This window comes from Hetaerina americana, unplaced genomic scaffold (assembly GCF_022747635.1).
Source record: "Hetaerina americana unplaced genomic scaffold, ioHetAmer1.1.p SCAF_6, whole genome shotgun sequence".
Classification (NCBI taxonomy): Eukaryota; Metazoa; Arthropoda; class Insecta; order Odonata; family Calopterygidae; genus Hetaerina; species Hetaerina americana.
Window position 1 is genome coordinate 53,889,009 of NW_027287205.1, and position 23,703 is coordinate 53,912,711.

At 37.8% G+C, this 23,703-nt stretch overlaps 1 protein-coding gene and 1 long non-coding RNA gene across 2 annotated transcripts in view; both read left to right on the forward strand.

Annotated features, from left to right (window-relative positions):
- LOC139695435 (uncharacterized) overlaps positions 1 to 2,230 on the forward strand; it is a 190,459-nt gene extending 188,229 nt beyond the window's left edge. Inside the window, exon 3 of the long non-coding RNA XR_011702317.1 lies at positions 2,132 to 2,230. This is a non-coding gene — a long non-coding RNA (uncharacterized lncRNA). The remainder of the gene's footprint in view (positions 1 to 2,131) is intronic.
- Positions 2,231 to 2,397: 167 nt separating this feature from the next.
- SK (small conductance calcium-activated potassium channel) overlaps positions 2,398 to 23,703 on the forward strand; it is a 680,277-nt gene continuing 658,971 nt past the window's right edge. Inside the window, exon 1 of the mRNA XM_071593450.1 lies at positions 2,398 to 3,125. Within this exon, the coding sequence (XP_071449551.1) occupies positions 2,472 to 3,125 (654 nt within the window). The 5' untranslated portion in view covers positions 2,398 to 2,471. The remainder of the gene's footprint in view (positions 3,126 to 23,703) is intronic.

Genomic DNA, 23,703 nt, shown 5'->3' on the forward strand with positions numbered 1-23,703 from the left:
CCAGCCTAATTTTTACCCGAATATGACCCTACCGCGGTCGGACAATGCTATTATGATCCCTTATCGTTCGTGGAAAAAGTTACATTTTAAATCTATCTCATCTACAAATATTCTCTCTAATTGTATTGACGTGATCTCTCCTACTGTAGTACGATGGGGATAATAATACATTTTCTGCACCATTGCTGAAGAGACTCCCTACAAATTTATGTAAGATCTAAAAATCTGTAATTTAACCTTCACTCCGTGAGTGATTCCCAGCCTAGCTGCTCTCATATTTTGGATAAGCTACTAAGTTAACATAACAACGTCTTACAAATCTATCTTCTCTGCGATGCACGCGATCCTATTCGGCAATTAATCCAACTTCATGAGGATCCAATATACTTGTAGCATATTCTAAATGAGCCCTACTCAGTGACAGATTACATTTCTCTTTGACTTTTTCGTGACATTTACCTAGGGCTCTTGCAATAAATCCCAATTTTTTGTTAGTATGTCCACGTATTCCCCGTGTGCGTTTCACCCAGGAGAGATCGTTCGTGAGGTTAACGCCTAGGTATTTAATTGAGTCTACACATTCCATTTTAGGGGGCCCAATGCAGTAGTCGTTCGGTTGGGAATGGCTCTTTTCCCAAAACTGTATCACTACGCACTTTTTTCAGTTTAATTATAATGGCAAAGTGTCGCTCTGGCGTTGCTTAACATTAAGACCTTCTGTTAAAGCCGCTGTGTCGTCAGGATCACCGATATCAGGGTAAACGACTGCATCATCGGCAAATAAACGTATTTTACTATTGACTACGGAGTTAAATATCAGTGGATGACCAGCTTTCTGTCCCAATAATTGTATTTACGCCTGTTTTTTGAATATAGTGATGGTATTATGCGACTTTGTTTTTCAAACTTCGGGAATTAACCATCAATACAGATAATGTTCCGTTGACATTACGGTTTTTTGAATTTTAAAAGGGGATCGTCTTCTAATTAATATTGAATCCGTTATAAAATATTCCGTCCGATGCTATCAGGTTTTCATAGTAAAGGAAATATTGCTACCACTGAACCTTATTTCATTTAAAGGTGAATAACTTAACAAAGAGTTAAATTTTTTTGGCAAAGACTGTAATTTTTTAAACTTTAAGTTTAATTCTAATTGCCTAGCGTTGCTCAAGCGTTTTATTGTAGTAAGGTCATCTGATAAATCCACTTTGTCCCCAGGATCACGATCTTACTAGTGACTACTAAGTCAAAGTCGTTAACGTAAAGAAGGAATAAAAGAGATCCAGTAACACTTCCCTAGGGAACACTCGAAGTAACTTCCACTGCATTTGAGCTAACTCCATCTATGCCTACTCTTTTAACCAGACCATTTAAAAAAGTCTTTAATCCAACCCCGGATATGTTTGTCTTTGCCATATGCTTCTAGCTTAGTGATTAGTTTATTACAAGATACTTTGTCCAAGGGTCCCTAAAATTTGACATCTTCAAAGCGCCATTTGTGTCTCGCAGGATCTACCCTTTCGTAAACCCGGCTGATTTTTCATTAATATCTCTTGATTATCGAGGTGTCTTACGATTGAACTAGCAACTAAATGTTTCATAACCTTGAATATCTGAGGAAAATAGGTCGGTAATGGCTGAGTTGCTCCCTATCTCCGTTTTTAAATATCACCCCCAGCCACACACCCTAGCGGTGGCTTGCAGGTATACTAAAATATATAAATAAATAATAAATAAATCTGTTTTCAAAACTCTGGGATGCTTATGATTTACTAGCGACTTCTTATTACTATATATGACTTCTAGATAAGGTGCAATTTGCCGACGCTAGATCCTTAAATAAACGAGCGATTATTTCATCGTGCCCGGAGAATTTATTAGGCTTAATATTTTTCAGTAAACGTTCTATTCCATTATATGAGATTTCAATTTTCAATTTTGTGCATCGGTTGACCGGCACGATTTGGTAACCCATTGAAGGTGTTCGGTGAGACATTGTTCATGATACTTTGAAACGAGTTCAATAAATTAGTCTTTTGTAAACTGCTGGTTACTCTTTCCTTCCTAAGTGAAAGAACGGTGTAACGAATTTGTAAGCTTGATTGTCTTCTGCTCTTTTCTTTTACAGGAATGATGTTCCCACCCCTTCTTCACCCCTCGACCCGTCCACTCATCTCCACGCGCAACTCCTCACGTTCGACAGCCGCGGCAACGCAATGAGCGGGAGGGAGGGAGGGGCTGAGGGTGGCGGCGGAGTTGCGGGGGGGGGCCCGGGCTCTGCCACCCCCCGCCGGCGGGCCGGCTCCTCCGAGACCCTCTTGCCACCGCCGCCAGCCGACGCCGCCAACTCGGGCTACGCGAGCGAGGAAACAGCAAGCCTCATAGCACGGGACGATGACTTCTTCGAGTCCGCCGCCCGGACGGACAAAGTGGCTGAGAGGGAGCGGGGTCGCGCCCGTGCCAGGGAGATGGCCGGTGTCCCATACTATCGCCACCGACACCTTTTGGCAACCCTCCCTCCACCTTCCTCGGCCGCCTCGCACGAGGGACCTGTTTGCCTGACGATCGGCCCCGACCACGAGGAGCCGGACGAGGGAGGGCCGCAGACAGAGGCGGCCCGCTCCGTTCCAGACATCGAGCTCCACTGCCGGCGGGGCGAGACAGCGGAGGCGGGGCGGGAGATGATGGAGTCGACGGGGCTCACGGCCGGCGACGCTAGCCCCTCCGCCTGCCGCGCCCGTTCCTACCTGCTCCCACATGCCCACTCCCGCTGCCGCTGCGACCGGTCCCTCCTGCCCCTGGCGCGCTCCGTGTCGCGCGAGAGCGTGAGGTCAGCGCACGGCGGCATCCCTTCCGCCCCCCAGGGCGCCGGCGCCCCATCCTCCGTCCTTGCCTCCGGTGACGTCACGCTTCCCGTGGTCCTGACGTCACTGTCGTCGTCGCGGGATGGTAGCAGTACAAGGATCATCCGGCAGAGCTCGCAGCCGGAGTCGTCGTGCAGCCACTGTCACCACCCGCCTCCTACCGCTTCGCTGCGGCAGCTCAGGGAACCAGGAGACGGGATCGCCGGCATAGCGGCGGATTCGCTTCGAATCAATGGGGCCATACGGCAGTTCAAACAGGTAGCCTTTCGCTGGGTGCATCCCACATTTTTTTATGTTGGGAATTACTCATAGGAGTCGTAAACATTTTTCGATTCTTCATGTCTATAATTCTGGACCCCAGAAATGTGTTCCATTCTCCATCAAAAATAACGTCCCCATTAATTATAATAATCATTTGTTTAGGGTGGCATCCCTGTGGCTGGGGTGGTGGAGCTGCTATCCTGTGATGGTAAAGAATTCCGCACTCAAATAGAATATATAAGAATATCATTCTTCATTAGTTAGTGTTTATATATTAGTTTCAAGTAGGTAGTTTTGCTGTAAGTGTGGTTTTAATTCATACACCCACATGGTCAATGCTTGTAGTTCCAATTACATTGTATCTCCCGTTGCGTATTGGAAACTAATATTATTAATGCTAATTTACGTCATTTTTTCGAAATGTTATGTACATATTACCTACACCAGTTTTCTGCTGATAGTATTTAATAAGTTTAACATTTAATACTTGAACAAATATTGAGTCTATGGGTTAATAATATAAGGTTAAAGTAATAATGAGATGCATAAACATATTCCACATATATATATATATATATATATATATATATATATATATATATATATATATATATATATATACATATATATGTATATATACTTCGCCACGACACCATTCGGCTGTAATAAAACTTGGAAAAATAATCTTTCTGGTAAAATTAGCAGACATGCGTTCTGTTTGGTAAATATGGCCTATATTTAAAAACTGAAAAACATATTGCAATTATAGAATAATTTAATAAATTTGATGAGAAAAAATGATTAATTTTCCAAGCTTCGGCTTCATCTCGTTTTATGGAACAGTATTATGAAACGGGTTCCTTTAGTTCATTAAACCGGGTTGTACCAAACTGATAAATTGTGTAAAAATGTTTTTCGGTCGTTGAACACGGCTTGTCACAATATTAAGCCTAAGGCAATGGACCTAATGAAGGACCTACATTATTTTCTGCGGGCTACGATCAACTTTTATCTAAATAGTGTATTCCATTTTTCACGTAAACAATATTTGAATTGAAAAACTTGAAGCTGGCGGTCTCTTGCGGGGTAAGTATAGATAAAAAAGTCTTAAAGTCTTTCGGCTTTTTTATTTTGCTGCAATATGTCCTCCGTTTCAAAGCCCTTTTCTGTAATAACCACAGCCCCTTTCGCTCTCTTGGTTTCTTGCCTTATTTGCGAGTGATGGTAATACTGGTAACCTGGGACAACTGCTGTGGAAGATATGAAGCTATTTTATATTCTAAATCCTTCTGTAGGGAAATCTGCTTGGTTTGGAAAGATATTTGAAAATCCGGGTTAGCCGACTCAACAGGACATGGTGGGAAGGGCAATGTATAGGTAGGTAGAAAGGGCATGATGGTGGGTGGGTAAGCACTTTGGAGGCAATATTGTTATGATGCTGCATAAATCGAGTGATGCTGATTGACTGGAGTGCAAAGACGAAAGGTCATACAGATTTGTGGAGCCTCATGAATTTGTTGACAAAAAAGTTTTCTGAACAGAGAGCCCTTTAGAGAAAAGGTGTCTGCTAATTAATGAAAGAAAGGGGTGTATAAAACATGATAAGATGGACTAATTCAAATAAATTTTAATGACAGACAAGAAAGTGTCCTTGACTGTATTCCATAAATATAATATAAAAACATCTGGTCTACATTTACTTTTCCCGTCGTGAATCCTCCCATTTTAATGCGAATAAGCAAATAAATCCTGCCTCTGTAGGTGGAAGTCAGTTTCCAAGGCGTATTTGTGGCAAATGATATGATCACAACTGCCGATAAGAGAGCGAAATCCGAACTCTCGAGTGAAAACATAAGAGGATACTTACTCTATACCGATTGCAAATAAACCATAATAATATGTATTTTGATTCAGATATTGATATTTTCCTTATTGTCTCCATGACCATTAACAAAATATTCAAGCATTTTCTTTCTGTAGTAACTTGTGTGCCTTGTTTTTAAGCGTAGAATTTAATTCGAGCGTTGACTGAATCGAGTTACCTCTGCACTTGAGATACGTGTAAATGTGTTTTCATTTTGCCTCCATATTTCATGATTTTGGAAGGCAATTACATCCGCAAATAAATGTCTCCTCCATGTTTCAACTCAAATGACACTACACACACACAAAAGTTCATTGACTGCCCAAGCGGGCAAGTATAAACCGTCCCGGTGAGTGAAGTCCCACCTTTACCGGTCATTCTACATAAGAAACGCATGGCATTGAAGAAAGAAACATGGCTGAGGTGGAAGTGCGGTTTGCGAGAAAGTGAAACTTAAAACTAGGAATAAAATATGAATTCTTAATCTAACAAGAAAGGAAAGCCGACAGGGAACGGCTTTTTACAAAAAAGAAAAAAAAAAAAGTACGTCACTAACAGCACTAACTGCCCACCGGCACACTCTGAGCATAGAGCGGTACAAAATGGAAGCGGTGGCGAGGGTCGCCCATTTCCCACAGCGGGAAATTACACTTGGGCTTGAGGAAGCGGGTGACAGCAAGACCGTGAAGCGGATAAAATAATACTAAAATAACTTGGAGGACGGAGGAAGAGATCCGTCCGGCCGTGAAGCGGCTTAAGACTATGAAGAAAATTTAAAATTAAAAGACATAGTAAAGACTCATAGGCGAGTAATATCTTTAGGCAGTGTATAAGTGTGTTTCTCTCCGGGATCATAGTCCCAGATGGTTTGTAGCAGCGGATTTCCAGACGGTGCGAGGCGGGATTTGAAAGACGCGACTTGCGAGCGAATGAATTCCGCGACGGATGGGAGTTTATGCGCCGCTCGCACGTCGGCCATCCTAGTGAAGCGACTCACTTGGAGTAACGACCGAACAGCCTTGTTTTGGATGGTTTCAAGGTGACGCCAGAGCGTTTTCCGGATGGCAAACACGGGGCAAGCGTACAGAAACTGCGGGCGAATGATTGACCTGTAAATTCGCATCCTGTCGGCGTGATTCAGGGGAGATATCACGGAGGAAAGGCAGCCGAGACGGCTCCTTGCAACCATTGCCTTCTGACGGCAAAAGTCGAGGTGCGGCTGAAAAGTGAGCTGGTTGTCTAGAATGACACCAAGAAATCGGTGCGAAGAAGCCCTCGGTATAATGTGTTGGTGGAAGAAAAGAGGAATGTGGGGTGTGCGTTTTCGTCTGCGGGAAAAGTGAATATGTGTGCTTTTGTCAGGATTGATTCGTATTTTCCAAGTCCGTGTCCACCGGTGCAGTTTGTAAAGGTGTGCTGTAAGTCGTCTGATGTTCGCGGAGTGTGTTCGAGATGTGGCGGCGATAGCAGTGTCATCGGCGTACATGTAAAGGGAAGTGTGAGGCGTAGAAGGCAGATCGTTGACGTACAAGTTGAATAACAGAGGGCTGATAAGAGAGTTCATTCCTTTTGGTTAGGGCACTTTGATAAATTTCACAGTTTAAGAGGGTATTGTTTGTGGTAAAGTTTTATATAACGACAACATTTTATTATCCGATCGGCACTCTTCATGGTAAAATTTTTCAGTATTTTAAAATCAAATCCTTTTGATTTTATTAAAGTTTTCATGATTATTTTAAGTTGTTTTCATTATTTAGCAGATGTAAATTGATTTTATAGCGCAGGGAACTATTAAAAGCTATTTAGAAGTGAAAGGCAGACACTAAGGAACCATATGTTATAAATTCGCATGCCAATGTGTAAATCACATAATAAAATGAGAAACAGGAAATGATGAAAAGTAATCAGTCTTTTTTTGGACCTTAACGCCTATACATATGTATTATTTCATTTTATGAGATGTTATTCCGCTCAAGGGAATCGGCCCTTATTGGTGTTTTCTTGATCCAAATGCTACTTTCTCACAACAATACGAACAAAGAGTATCCAGATTCAAACAAAACACAAGAACATATACAAGTAACACACATCGTCGTGAAATAAAGGAGCGTCCAGTGTATTGTTTTCTCTAAAGAAAGCGACCGAGCTATCGTGTGCTTTGAGAAGTTCGGAATGCTCAAAGTGAGGTCGTGCGACTTTGACCATTTCTTTCCCACTATCTCTGAAATTCATTTCCTCAATTTATTCGATTTTCCGTCGTTTTCTAGCCTTTTACACTTGGGAATCCTTAAAGGCGACCACCTGAGAGGAAGCCGTAAAAATTAATGGCCCCGTTGGCAGACGGCATTACTAGTTGGCGGTCGGGTTAGGTGACCTTATTCCATTTAACTTATAATATTATGCAGTTGTCTCCTTTAATGTTCTTATATCGCGCGGGGAATGAGTATTCAACTGGACTGTGGTATACTTCCAGAGAGTGAATGGTTTTTTACGGAGTTTCTGGGATATTCTAAGACATCCAATCTTTTTGACACCAGCTGGTCTCTATTTAAAGATGGAGTTGTTTGGGATATTTACATTTCCGTTCACCATTAAAACATCCTGATGGAACTTCATGCACGAGAATGAATCTTAAACACTTTTAATAATCTTATTTAAACTATATGTAGCAAAGAGCTATCATAAAATTATTTCCTTTAATTTCATGTCTAGGATGTAATCAAATAGGGCATTTCCTAGACGGAAAGCTTTGTAGCAGCCATTCAAAGGCAGAAGTGGCCATAGGCACACCCACCCTTAAGAAAGGAACGGAAAAATCTGATTTGAAACTTTGAAGAGAGAATTTTTTCTGAATCTTTAAAGTGAAAAATTGCGATCAATTGAAAAAAAGATATTATGTTATTATTATCCGGTTACTTTGCCTCAAACATTTTCTTTCCTTCACTTTCTACGATCTATCTTCCTTTTTAATTTGGGAGTATTAAATCAAAGATATCAGCTAAGGGAATCAACTGAAACATTCAGCTAAAACATGAGACGAAAAACTTTCGTTGAAATAAGTTTAACACATGGACATTGATATTAATTGTTAGGCCTCAGGATTTGCGACTCCCTAGCCAAAATTCTGTACCCACTACAGTTCAAAGTTAATGCTTAGGTGTATGCCTTAATTATCATTCCAGGGAAGTGTTTGTTTATTCGAGTCCTGTATTTAAAGTCAATCATTATCGATGCACAAACATCAGAGCCCTCTTTCTTCCACCGTTCGGAATTTACCTTGTCCCTAGCATATTTCCCCTCCCATCTTCCATATAATCTCATAACTAATAATCTTTTTTTTCTCTTCCCCTCTCTTCTTTCACCATACTTCGGCAGCTCTTCTGGGCTTCCTTCATTCGATCGCCATTCCGCATACCCGACTGTCGTTAAGGTTGCCGATAAATGGATTTTGTGTGGCCGCCGTTCATTTCTTCTCGCGCCAGCGCCATTGGCACTGCTGTGGAGGATTCGGCAAACAAAGATAAAACTTGGAGGGAAATAATAAATGAAAAGAAATATGCTTATGACGTTTGTTTGTGACTTGAGAAGGGGGAATGGGACATGGTAGGTGAGGTTCTGTTCGGACAAACAAACCATTTATCTCTCTCTCTCTCTTTCGACCATATCGGCGACGCCACTACAACTTCCTGCTTCTCTGCCTATGGAGGAATAACGATTACCGATTCACGCGTAAACTGCGGGTAGGAAGCCCTTCATACCTTAAAGCGGAGGGGAATGATGGGGAGTTTTCTTTATCGGATCTAACTGCCAGTCAAACGGGAGAATGAATTATTGTTTACGAGAATCTTTCCGTTTCCTTTCGGGCAACTGTCTTAATGCCAGTTGCAGGTTTGGATGATTGTATGTCTGGATCGAGATGGTACGGGGGCTAACGTACTGACTTCCCACCCAGAGGGCGCGGGTTCAAATCCCGGCGGTGTTGAATATTTTATAGAGGTATCTCGATCCCTACTTGAGGTGCTTTGTGGAGGCCACTTTGAGTGAGTACGCCGTCCGTCGGATGGGACGTTAACTGCGGACCCCTTGGCGCCTTTCGTAAAGAGTAGGCTAATGCCGACGCCGGGTTTCTCTCCACTCTTCATCCTTTCCTTTCCATCCCCTATGGCGCAAATGATCTCAGTTGTCGGTCGCCTCCCCTAAAAACTACTACAACAACTTGTATTCTAGCATATCGGTCATAGTTCTGAATGTGCTTTGGCATCACTCAATTACAGTTCTTTAAGACTACTGCGTATGGCAATTATCGTTTCCGCGATTCTTAAATTTCGTCCCACTTTCAAGTTCAGGGTAATGTAGCTAAATGCTCACGAGAAGTAAATTTGATCAACTGCTTTGGTCCTGCGTAAATATTACGGCTGATGTTCTGTATGTGTGAGATACGTCTACTTCAAATCATAAAATTTCATATGAAGACCGGTACTCTTTCCCTTCGGAAAATGACCTCACCCAATACTGACGACAATTTTGGTGCGATGGTTTGACATGTCACTATTAAACAGGGATTGAGTGATCTAGAAATGCGTAAAAATTACTGTTAGATTAAATTCATTTTATTTTTCCTTCATTTGTATGTACGTAATCAAGTTAGGTGCGTTTCATACCGTAAGCATTCAAAGAGTTTCTTTACCTTGGTTCACTGCTATTATTTAAAAAATATTTTTCTCAGAGCCTTACTTCAGTGTTGGACAATATATCATCCTAACTTTCTAAAACGGTTCCAAAACGGTGCACCATGCATTAATATCTTCTCTAATTTCTCATAATTTCTTCTTCCTTATTGGCATTTTTTACGTGATGGTTTTATTTACTCATTTTATATTCTTAATTGAATTTCTACCTTGTATCCCAAGGTTTAATCTTTGGTATCCCTCACTCCAATTTCAACCAATCACATTTTTCTTCCAAATCGGTTTAGTGCTTTAAAACTACTATGGGTATTATCTTCCCAATTTATCAAGTTATTCTTCTATTTGAAGTTTCTAATTTGAGCCTATGTGTTATGTTTATAAACCATTATTGGGAGTTTAAATATATTTGGGAGTCCTCCACCATTTGAAGACGTTATTAATGTAAAATGCTGTCAGTTTTTCTTTTTCACTAAAAGCACACATGCGCATCATCAAGTGAACACTTTGTAAACGTCGATTAATTAATGTCCTCGTATTACGATAATACTACGCAATACATGTTCTTTACTAGAATGGAATATAAAGTGTGGAATTATTTCTAAGGCTCTATGAATTAACATAAGACAATAAAGCATTATCTTTTGAATTTTATAAACTGAATTAAGTGAAAAAAGTTACTATTTTTATCTTTAAAGTTTAAATATTCACCCTCTTTACTAGTATTGACGTACCATGAGCTCAACTAATAGTGGTTTTTTTCACCCTTCAGTAACTGTTCAGAAAATTGGCTGCGTGTTTTCATCATATTTATGAGATACCAAACCACACATATCTCATTTCCTTGCCATAATGCTTGGTTTCTTCGTCATAGGAAATATTATTTAATCCTCCGAGTTTAGCCTCATTTTTCACTTGTAAAGTTGAAGACCTATTTTTCTTTGTAATTGCATTTGGAAAAAAATCAGAGGAGTTCTTTCATCGTAAGGAGTATATTAGGATTGAGGAAGAGAGATTGAGCGATGAGAAACTTGTTTTGCTTCGCACCCTGATAGGGGTGACGGGATTTACTGGTTATCAATGTGGAATTTTGTGTTTTGCATATATTTACCGAAATAAGCATATTTGTGGCTGCACAATCTTAAAAATTTCCAGATAGACGCATATCCCTCTGCCAAATTTAATGAAAATATATCCAATATTCAGTGTGCTCATTAAATTGAGCATATTTCCTTCTAAATTTGGAATGAATTCACCCTTGCATTTTTTAATGATATTTCAGGCAGTTTTGACTTCCTATGATTTTTTTATTTTCTAAAATTTCTGTCAATTTTATTAGTAATTAGGCTTGCTACTTTCCTGAAAAAACTTGTGGAATAATGTCAATTTCAGTAAAAAAATGTATATGTTAAGTTTTTACACAAGCATAATTTTCCACTCCGAAAAAATAATTTTGCTCACTGAGGTAGAAAGAAGTAATGAACTCACATTTACGTATGGTTTATGGTCACTTAAACATATTTAGAATTGATATAATATGGTCGTTATGAAACAAAAGAAATTGCATTCTCGAGAAGAAAACAATCTTAAGTTGGAAGTTGGAGGAAGAAGCCAAAGGAAGTGTAACACATTACATATTTGGATAGTGGTAAACGGAAAAATGAGTGTGGTGGTGGAAATATGCGGAAAAAATTTGCGTTTCATTAAGAAGCATTTACCAGAAGAGAAAATTGTGACAGGTACGCTATTGTAAACGAATGAATCTCTCACGATTCTCGGAAGGTAATAGCCGTTGAGTACCTTCCTTAACCTATCTACAATTGGTAGACTTTCCTCAAGGAATGATAAATGAGAAGTTATAAATGGTAAATATAATTGTAAATTTTCTGAAATATATTACTAACATAAAGAACTGATTTGGAGAAAATTTCATCGTCACTAATCTTAAATATTCTCACAGATCCCAAATAGTTCCCACGATTCCTGATGCCGATTAATCTCTTTTAAACTATATATTTTTTCTTTGGCATAATTTTTTTGTTTTACGCATCTCATCTGTCGTCTTTCTCTTTAGTTTTTCCCTTTCAATTGGCGTGCCAAGGGTATTCCGTTTACGTTTTTAAAGATTTCGTTAAAATTATTCGTTCTCCTACTATTCTGAAACCACTTTGACAATTATTGGGGTCTTATAGATAGTTCCGAGTTCGAATCCTGGTCTAGGAGTAATTTTATCCCTATGAAAATATTTCATTCTTGTGGATATAGGATTCGATAAATAAATTCATTCTTCACGCTTGAAAAAAAATCAATAGTCCTAAATTGAATGTGTATTTTATCGGCAGAAACGAATTGAAAATTTTAATTTGTTGTTTGAACTAATATTTGATTTTTATCACTCAAGTATGCAAGGAAAAGGCACAGGAAATAATTGGAAAAAAGATTGCTCCTCCCAGTTGAAGGTATATTCATACTTGTTCATTTGTTACCCTGAAAATTTCTTCATGGAGATATGACAGTCCTCAACTCAAGAACGCTAAGAGCAGAAAGCTACATCTAATATTAAATCTCATTCACATTCAAATTATTAAACTTAATGAAACTCTTTAGCTCGATAAAATAATACCGCAAATTTAATTCAACTCGAAAAAGGCGTCAAATGGTTATAACAGCTTAGCCGTGACTCGTTTTTCATATTAATAATTTTTCAGTGGTCTGAAAACATTTAGCAGTCGTTTTCGTGTGAATAACGAATTCTGCGTATGTCATATTTCATTACCTTCCTGATAAATATCAATTAATTTTGAAGTAATATCTCCAAGTAATCGATGAATATAATATCTCTAAACGAACGATGCAAAAGCAATATTCCATTATGGTGGATTGAAATGTTCACTTTTTTTAGATTATTTTGAAAGATTTATAAAGATAAAGAGAATTTTATAAAACGTTCTGACATCTTTTTACACACGCATATTTGAAGGCCGAGGAAAATAATGCGTGGCAAGTCATATTCACCCCAATAATAACCTTTTATAGTTCATGGTACACACGCCAGACTAGCTGAATGCAAACTGAATAATCACATGATTTTGAATAGCGATCCTTAAAGTGGTTTTACTATTAAAAAGAGGCTTACCTAAGTAAGAGCGCTTTTCAAGGTGGGAAATATTCAGCACTCTCGGCTTTATCGTCAAATTCATTAGATTTATTCCAACTTATTCCAAAAGTATAAACATTGATCTAGTCCAAGTTAAGAAATACAAGTCTTAACCCGCTGACGTTTTCTCTGAGCTAGTAATATTAGTGAATACGTGAAGGCAGAACTGGTCTCCGGAAAGAGTGGTATACTCTTTTTCCTTTCCGAACAGTTGTGTATCGCTCATTATATATCTTTAAAGATCTTGGCACTAGCGGAACGCAGGAGATATTATGGCTGAAGATAATTGATTAAATTATCATTCTGAATTATGAAGACAAAAAAATATTTTGCGTTTTCATAGTGTTAAAAACTTATTTCATGGAATTTCATGAATCAACTGTGCATATCCTGTACGATAGGAGGCTAAATTGAAAATTCTACACTTTAACTGATTTTTCTGCAGTTAAACAATATCTCTTAGTTCCTGTGTAAACGGAAACGGGTATTGATCTTTGCGTATCAGTTATTCTTGGTTTTTATTCGCGTCAATGCATCAAGGGACAAGTTTGCCTCTAGAATTGATAGCAAACCTTCGTGACCCAACATCGATATCTTGTCAATGTAAATGACGCTCTCTGAACTGAGTGAGTACCGTTCCCGATTCAGATCACGTATCTCGACTAAAGGATAAAGGCCTGCAAATAAAACCCCGATTCCATCGCCACCGATTCCCTCCTCAATTTTTACCTCTCGAATAATGCCTACAAATTCGGAGATTGGATGATGTCTGTTGTCCGTCCCTCTTTTGCTCCCTTTGCCATAGACTTGGCTCTCCGCCAGTACCCGCCCTCGTCCAACAACTCCAATCCAGAAGCCTGAGAAAACTCAAGCTGGAATTATATAGGAAAAAAATAAGGGAGATTTTTTTCTTTGCCGAAAGGCAAATCGGTTTTAAGAGCCCAATTACGAAGCTCCGTGCATAGCGAGTAGATATTTTCTACCGGCGTAGGAAGGGAGAGACGTCAGGATACTTGAAAACATTGCATTTGCTTCGCCAATGAATTCCCGCCTCCATTTACCATCTATCAAGGAACTAAAATCTTTAAATTATGCCCCTTTGAATAAAAACAAAATGGAAATTCAGCGATGTACTCTTATTGGCATGATTGCATGATTTCCTTCATATACCTAAGCTATTCACCACTATTACTTTTCGGGTCTGCATTGGAAAAAAGATACCTAGAACCTTTCAAAGATAACCATTTTTATTTTGGCTTGATACCGGAACATATGCAGTATTTTCTGGCAAGTTTCCATCGTCACTACCCGTCGAGCGGCGCATCTTCTAATGCATCGTTATCATTTTCGAGCCCGATTCTTTCATTTTTTCATAGGTAGTACATCGTGTAAAAGCGTGTTTTTGGATGGCTACGAGCTATTACATGTCGTTCTTGAAATATTTGGTGGCTCACAATCACTTTTTTCCTATTGAACATAATATCTTCGCACTACACTGCGATTACAATTTTCAACTCCTAAATATCTACCAAACTTCCTACTATACCACTTGATTGTTTTTCTCCTCTCACTAGTCCTCAAACTCTGCCTTCTATTAAGCCTTGAGTATCCCACCGGCTTCAAATCCCCTACATCCAGTCTACAAATTTCCCTAATCGTTTTTTCCTCAAAATATTTAATAATTTGATGGTCTATCACACCATTCAGCTTTTTCCTCAATCTTTTTCTATCAATACCAATCAAAACTTTCATTTCACGCTCAGCCATCTTCAAAAAACAATGATTACGAACTGTGTAATACGAGCTTCTAATAAAATCCTTTCCGTTATTTTTTTACGTCTCAATCAAAGCTCATAATAAGAATTCGTAATAATATTTCGTATTTCGTAAATCATTTTTTTCTATAGGTTCCAAATGATCTTTTGGCAATACTGGAATGTGAAAATTACTCCGATTGGTCTAATTTATATTTTGTTTTTTAAAGTGAATTTCTATAAAGTGACATTCTACTTCAATATTGCAAAAATAAATAGTAATAAATAACAAAGAGTTTTAAATACAATAATGAAAACAATCTTACTTAATGGAAATCTTTATATTAAAAATATAATTAATAACAAAATACCATTCTATTGACTTTATCCTTAAATAACTAAGACTCTAATATGTTCATGATTTCTTGATTATTGTGAGCAGTAAATGGACCTGATTTCATTTTGGGCACAGCAGAGATCCAAAGATAGCCCTCAATCTAAGTAATCCTTCGTTCAACTAGCCTGTTAATGTTCCGCCTTGGTGTCTGTGAAAGTTAATATTCAGGTGACAACCGATAATTCAATAGGTTGGTGTTAAATTCATCAAAACTCACCCTTGTAGAAAATTTAAAATCGTAAATTGTGTTAAAATTCATAAAATTTTGCATTTTAACTTCTCAAAATCAAAAATAAACATTTGAAACGGGTGTTAAAACTTTTCAAAGATTAGGTTAACCCCTTTGCATTTGATTGTCATTTTTTATTCGTAATGTTTGTCTCCTATAATCTTTGGTTTATTCCATTGGATTGAATGCGTCATTGGGACACAACTCCTGCTCCTGTAATTTTGTTTGTGATTCACGTCAAGAATCTCCTTTTTCCGTGATTTTGGCCGAGGACCAACAATAAATTCCCAGTTTTGGGTCATCGCCTGCTGCTAACGGATACAATCGAATGAAATCAGTTTAATCATATTTCAAGTGTAGGTTAATGGAAACATATTTATGTAGTCTATCGGATTGTGAGCTGAATCCCAAGGATAAGAAGTAGCAAAAAGATGTGGATTTATTCTGAGCACACGCGCCAAAGCGTTCCCAGATATAAGCAAGCTGAGTCTTATTTTGGCAGTATTATCAGTAGACTTACGGGCATCTCAAGGGGATCCCAATAATGCGCAGAGGCTGCACTAAGGCGTCTCTTCCCAGATTGACCTCTTCGAAGTAAGTACTGTGGGTTGAGGTCACTCTTGATACGATTTGATTAAATCTCGGAATCAAACGTATAAGATAGTGGCTCATTCTATATTTTCTGATAGTACATTATGGACGACCTTGTGATATTTTAGGTTATAGCTGGTGATATTGAAATACATCGGAAAACTAAAAAAAGCTATGGGCTTTAGTTGTGGTAGTTGACTGTGAAGTGCTTCAGAAAGAAAAGGTAGAAAATTAAGGCTTTAAGTGATGCCTCAAGGATAAAATTATCTTATAAATGTATGCTAGTTTTCAGAAATCTTATTGAACATGCATCCAAAAATTAGGATACATATTTAAAAAGATATCACTGAGTATACCACCAATTGTTTTGCTATATGAAACGATCGTATAGTATATCATAACATTGAAGGCATGGTGTTTGAGGAGAGAGGATTGTTGGGAGAAATCCAAACGAGGCAGAAAAGGTAGGCAAGGACTACTCTAGTATATCAATAATGATTATTAATATTAAGAATATTAATAAGGATATCAATATTATTATCTTGGGGAAAATTATTACTATCGTTTTACTGTTCCAATTTCACCGCATCGCGCCTGAAACTACTTCATTTGAGGAGTATGTTAATTGAAGATAATGCTGAAAACTTTGATATAGGGAAGGATGCTGGGCAGGCAAGGTAGGGTAGGTAATGGGTAAGATATGTTGAACAGAATTAAGGGATAAAGATGTCCTCGTATGTGGTATTGAAGAAGGGTTTATTGTAGTGCCGAATGTCAGATTGTATTTAGCTAGTAAAGGCAGTAAATACGAGGTCTCGTCAAAAAGTATCGCGAATTTTGAATTTTCGCAGGTTACATACATTTGATTTACATTTTTTTTTAAGTTATGTTGGTACTAATGTCTCTCACTTATTCCGAAAATATCGGCCATTTTACATGTTAAGGTAATTGTTGACAGCTGTTTTGCTTTGACGTGTTTTGACTTGTCTTCGATGTTTGCCTGTTCCAAAAAATGGATCAAAGAATCTGCATCGAGTTTTGTGTGAAAAACGAAATTAAGTGCGCGGACGCATTCCGAATGTTATCTGGGGCATATGGAGAGGCTACCTTGGAGAGAAGCAACGTTTATCAGTGGCACAAAATGTTCTCAGAGAGCCGAGAAGATGCGAACGACGAAGGGCGTGCCGGACACCCAAGCACGTCATCAACAAACGAAAACATTGATGAAGTGAAGAAAATAGTATTAGCCAATAGTCGACTCACCGTTAGAGACGTTGCTGAGGACCTAAACATATCGATTGGCTCGTGCCATTTGATTTTTACCTATGATTTGCGTATGACATGGGTCGCCATGAAATTCGTACCAAAATTGCTCAATTTCGAACAAAAACAGCAACGCATTAAACATTGCTAATTAGGTGTTGGGCTCTGTCCGCTAAACTTAGCGGACAGAGTCCAACACCTCAGAGTCCGCTCGACACTGGAAGCTAAAGCTCAATCATCCCAATGGAAGCTGCATTACGAGCTAAGACCGAAAAAAGCATACAAAGTTCGTTCGAATGTGAAAGTTTTGCTTACAGTTTTCTTCGATTTCAGGGTCGTGGTGCATGACAAGTTCTTATTGCAGGGTAGAAATGTAAATAAGGAATATTACCAGCATGTTATACGTAATTTGCTCTAAGCAATCTGCCAAAAACGCCCGGATTTGTGGAAGAACAAAAATTGGTTTTTGTACCATGACCACGCCCCTACTCACACCTCGTTAATGGTGCGCGACTTTTTGGCCAAAAACATCGAAGAAGGAGCTAATCAAGATCACAAAAAATGATTTTTTGAAGTGCTTAGAGGATTGGAAAAAACGTTGACACAAGTGTATAATATCTAATGGTGATTATTTTGAATTTGAAGGGGGCAAAATAGATATTCATGAGTAAATAAATAATTTTTGAAAAAAAACACGAAATTCATGATACTTTTTTAACAGACCTCGTATATGCTATGCTGCCTTAAATTGTATTATGCAAGAGTACACATAACATCATTAAATTCCAGCAGCAAGTGAGTTTTCTAGAGTTGCAAAAATAAATTTAATAAATATTTGCTTTTCCGTATCCCATTCTAATATTTTCAAGGCGAGCCTGATATCTAGTTTCTGTTATCAACATGAGCCTAAGAGTGGGATATATTCTAACCCCAGGCCCGTCGTTTCATATAAAACACATTTCACCGCAAATTTGGCCTTCAATCATTCCTTGTTCCCACACTACCTAACCTAGAAACTCATTTCGTTTATCATTCTGTAGCCAGCGAAGGGATTTTGGTCCAGAAGTGCATTTTTGGCTGAACGAAAACCGCCGGGAACGTGGATATCGGCCTATTTGTAGGCTTACCAGTTAGATGGATCAGCCCAAAAAAGTGGAGGAAATAAGCTTTCTTAGCGTGATTCGGTCGGATATGGCTATGGGATTTGACCGAGGAAATTTCAACGCTGCATCTCAACGCTGCGGGAATCGGTCTCTTTTCTCTGGCCTTATAAATCTTCAAAAGGAGGTTTTTTTATCGCCTCAATCCACCATCTTGTTCTCTTTCAAGCCCCCAGCGTCACACTTTGACTCACATTTCAATCGTTACGGGAAGAAAAAATGCCACAAATTGTCTCGTACCTCTCTTTAACTCTACCATCTGAGTTATTTCCTTCCCTGCACCAATCAACCAACTGACGGGAAATGAATAAATCTAATGAGCTTATGGCCATGAAATTCTTCTTTCAAAGACCCTTTTTACTTTTCGATCTAATAGCCTCAATTTCAGATGCGTTAGAGAAGTGAGTTCATTACTCGGAGGTATGGTCCATATCTAGGCCTATGAGTAACAGTAACAAAAAAATTAAAATTCTATAAGTGTTTCAATTTCAAATTTCAAAGAGCATTTCAATTGGGATGAAATTTTAAAAATTGATAGAGGAGAGAATGTTAGGCAAGCGAGGAAGGGGTGGAAAAGGATAGGCATGTTGGATGAAATGAAGGGAGAAAGGAAGTTTGAGTAGTTGACGAAAGGTTTAACGTAGTGTGGGTTGTCAGGTTGTGTCTTGTTCGGCGAGACCAACGAATATAGTGCAGTCCTATCGGTGGGTATCCAAAAAATATCTTGAACGGTTAATCAAAAAGACCATTAGACCAAGCCACCAGGTTAAGTAGACTTAATAATTTTATTAAAATACAAGAGAGAGCTCGTCATGATTTCCAAATTTGACTTTTATGTGAATAAGAGAACGAAATTATCGTTGGCCTTATCCTCATTCTATATTTCCACGTTCTCTATTAGTTTCAGTGGGTAACTAATGCTACTATTTTTTATTTAACATGGGATAAAAATGAACCAAGTATTAAGAAGTCGGTTACTTGTTGATCTTGAACCAGAATCCTCAATTTGTGATATTAATTAAAATTTGTTGAATCCATAATTTCCATGTAATCTGAAAAAATAGTAATCGAGACGTCTCAAGTCCTGAAATGGGTATTTAGCTCTATTCTAAAATGGCTCTATTCTCTTCTAGCTCTAGTCTCTATTCTACCCTACCTTTAGCTTGGTGGATATTTTCTGGAAATGCTTTTTTGAAGGGTCTAAGTTGGACATTAGGATAATAAAATCTATGAGAAATACTTGGTAAATAAATGTGAAGACTCTGAATACTTGATTAGACGTATTCACATCAATTATTTTACGAATTATGATGCATATTATGATTTAAAACTGATTAACAACATCAGCCATGCTTGAAATGATGTTATTTTGTACATTACTCCAGTACTACGGGTAGAACTGGAAGGTTTTTGAATAATATCTAAAGGAAATGGTTTAATATGCTATACCATTAGTAGGCTATATAAAATGGTAAATGAGTCATTAATACTTATAAATTTCTTGATGATATATTTGATCCCGCTGTAGAAAAGTCTTGAGGGGGTTGGTTTAAGACGAGGAAATGAAAGAGAAAATACCTCCGAATAGAATTCCGCGGAGGACTCGCAGACGTCTTTCCTCACACCTCGATCGACATTTTTGACGTGCGATTCTAATATCCGCCAGCTGTCGCCATCTGCGCGGTACGACCAAACGCGGATCATATTTCGGACTCAGACACAAACTATATGGGATTCAATCTCTTTGCCACATTCATCCTCACCCCCTCTCTCCGTACGCGTGTCGGATAGTGGAAGAAAGGAATGCCGACAGAATCAATTGGGTGATTGACGGAAACCATTTTGGATTCCCCTATATATAATATATCTACTTGTTATTTTTTCAATAACACCTTCACATCGGAAATGCGGGTCGATCCTCGCGTTGAATTATCAAAGGGGATTTAGGAAAATGAAAGGATATGAGCGTGCGTAAGTCACCGATCACATCCCCTATCATAAAAAAATAGTGGACCAATATTCAGAGCATAGAGAGGTTCGATACGGACAATCGTATCTCCATCGTTAGGGTTTATTTAGAGGGGAGAGCAATGCAAATTCATCCTACAGGCTTGGTTCGTAAGATTGAAGACTACTAGGTCAAGACTATTATACTCAAGGTAGACTGTTTCCCATGAATATAATCCATATTATTTGTAAATTACTGTCACGATAAATATAAATTCCTTTGATCCTTTAATTACTGCGAAATTTAATATTTTATTATTGTACCCATAACTAGGTTTAACATTAATAGATAATAAGAGAATAAAATAAACATTTGTTTTAGAAAAACAACCATCTGAAGAAGCTTAAGAATCATATAGTGAAATGCATCAGTTCGGAAGAAATGAAAATAATATTCCTCAGCCTCCTGAAGTCATTTCATCACGTTAGGGCATCAGGAATTGCTGAATGATATATTATATATATATATATATATATATATATATATATATATATATATACATATACATATACATATACATATACATATACATATACATATACATATACATATATATATTTATTTATTTATTTATATATAGTATAAACGCAGCATTTGGCGTGAAGGACGGTCGGTATGAGCCGTGGCACCGTTCTATTGAAACCAAAAGGCTTCTGTGTCATATTCCTTCCCATACTCTTCCATTTTGGGGAGTAAAAAGTTCTCCAGCATCTCACAATGGCGCACAGATTTCACAGTGGCAGTTGAATCTCGAGATTCAAAAAAGTAAGGTCCAATAATACCTATGGAGGACACAGTGCACCAAACTGTCACTTTGGAGGGTTGTCAGTGGCCCAGTAACGAAAGTTATGCTTATTTACTGAGCCGGAGAAGTGAAAACGCGCTTCATCGCTCTCTCTTCAGCCCTCTTCGTCGTACTACAATATCATTGTTCTTAAATAACGTCTCTACGACAAAGCTTCGATGCTAACCAGACAACTTCATAATTACTATAAATGACGTTGTACCCCCCAGCTAACGCCACTACTCATACTCCGCTAATTTACCTGGACGCACTTAAGTGATTTTTTGAAACTAGCGAGTCCATTCCGTTCCACCCTGTGTATCAGATATTTTAAATTTCTTTATCACTATTCGGAGGTGACTTATCGGGTCAATCGAAATTAGTATTTCGAGGTTTTTGACCTTACGTAATTTCATCGACCACGTGGCTGCTTGCTTAGTTGCCAATATCAAATTAATCACGGTTGATTACTACCCTAGCCATCCTTTTTTACATTCTTTGTATAAAATTTTTGGGAAGAGTTTCGGGAAATAATTTATTTCTTGGAAAGTAACAGAAATATTATATTACTATATTGAGAATAATTCCTAAATATCGGGATTCCAAGTATTTAATACCTGTTTTACAGTTTTCCCAGGAAGATATGGTGGAAAACTAATCGCTAATAAATGCTAGTATGCTGAAAATGTTCACTAAGGACTGTGTCATCAGATCGCGGGAAGCTATTTTCATCAATTGAATGCTATCACTCTGGACTGTCACGCCGTTTGCCTTACCAATATGATTACTGTCCAGTTGAGAATCGTTTAATTGGTAGTTCCGATGTGAGCTCCAATTAAATTTGGGCATAGTATTATCCTCAGAAATGAGGGAAGTAACTTGATAATTCCACACACACTTTATTTAATCACGACCTAGGTTTTGACCTTGGACGTCATCATCAAGTAGAACCTGCGTGATGATGGCGTTCAACGTCGAAAACTAGGTCGTGTTTTGGATAAAATGTATGTGTAATCACTAAATTACCTCCTTCATTTCAATATGATACGTAAAGTCCATAAAGTCATGCCTGAGACAACAGATTATCCTCAAAATGAATATAGCTGGTGCTTCCCGCAAGCGTCATTGTCTAAAAGAATGATTGGAGTTAAACTCTATAGATTTTCCAGAATTTAAGTTATTTACCCGGTTATGACGAATTGGTTGTATCTTCATCTACATGTATGCTTATAAAATAGAGACAGAAACCTTCTTGTACGCAAGACTATTCATGTTGTTGAGATACGTATCTTGAGGCTCGTTGCGGGCAGGCCAACAACGAGCCGAAATACGTTGGTCTCGAACTATGCAAGAGTATTGGTTCTCTTCTAAAACAAATTATCATCGTTATTATATTTTTTGATGAAGCATAAATTTACTCATGTATTTAATATAAATATTGGGAATTGAAGAACAGTTAATAGTGGTGAGGGGTGTTAGATTATGCCTTTTTAAATGACGAATCACCAATATATTTCTTTGTATACTATATAAATATACTATAATGTATACTACTTTTACTTGTAATATTTATAATATAACACAGTTAAGTTACACTTTTACAAGATACTGTTCAAGCTACTGGTAAGGGGTGGGCTGAGAGAGCACTCACCATAAGAGTGCACAATGCGAGGAGAGATACCGTGCATAAAAGATTTCTACAACATTTTTTGGCATATTAGATCATGAATACATTTTTAAAAACTAATGGTGAAAGAATAATAGCCAGTAATGCAAAATATTTAGCAAGTTTGCAATCTCTCTAACAAGATTTCTAGTATGTTAATCTACTAATATAAGCTGTTAACTTTAAAACAAAGTTCCGGAGCATTCTCACATTTTAAAATTTTAAAACTATTCGTTTTACATTCTTTACCTATAATTTCAAATAAGTGGCCTCTCCTTTTAATATGTGATGAAGTTTTAAAAAATAGCCCAATACTTTCAGAAAACAGCTTAGTCTCAAATCTTTTTTGAAAGATTTAGTCTATAAACTAATTTCTGATTTTGGCTTGCTTCCCATACTAAATTCAAAATTTTATTCACCCTGCTCAATTTGTCGTAACTTCTTTCAATGCCTTTTTATGCCTTACGTTCTAATATAATTACTAAGCCTCTCTTCTGAAGATCCTAAACCTTGGCCACATATATCTAACATCCAACCACTAATGTTAGATATAAAATGTCTGAAATAACAATACTCTTTCGCTTGCTCATCATATTTTCTCAATATTTTTTGGTGAAATACAGTAAAATTTATTTGAACATTTTTTTATAGTAGCTATAAAATATTCCGCCTATTAAATCATGAATTTTTTTTGTGTACATGGTTCATTTTTGCCAAAATTGGAAAAGAAATACATTTGCGATAATCAATTGTTATTCCTCCCTTACACACACCTGAAATCATCCCACGCCGCATTACGTAAGCGCTGTTTCGGAAGGTATAACTATTGGTCTTCTGGGATTCCCACAAAGCTCTAAATAGTATATTCCACGTAGTTAAATTAGCACTAGGGAAAAAGCAATACAACCCGAAAAAGTTATTTTTAAACCCAGGATTACGATCATCAAGCTGTGTAGTCTACAAGAACCTTGATCGCAGTTAGCTTTACCAGGAATTTTGTGTGAAAAATGAAGAAGA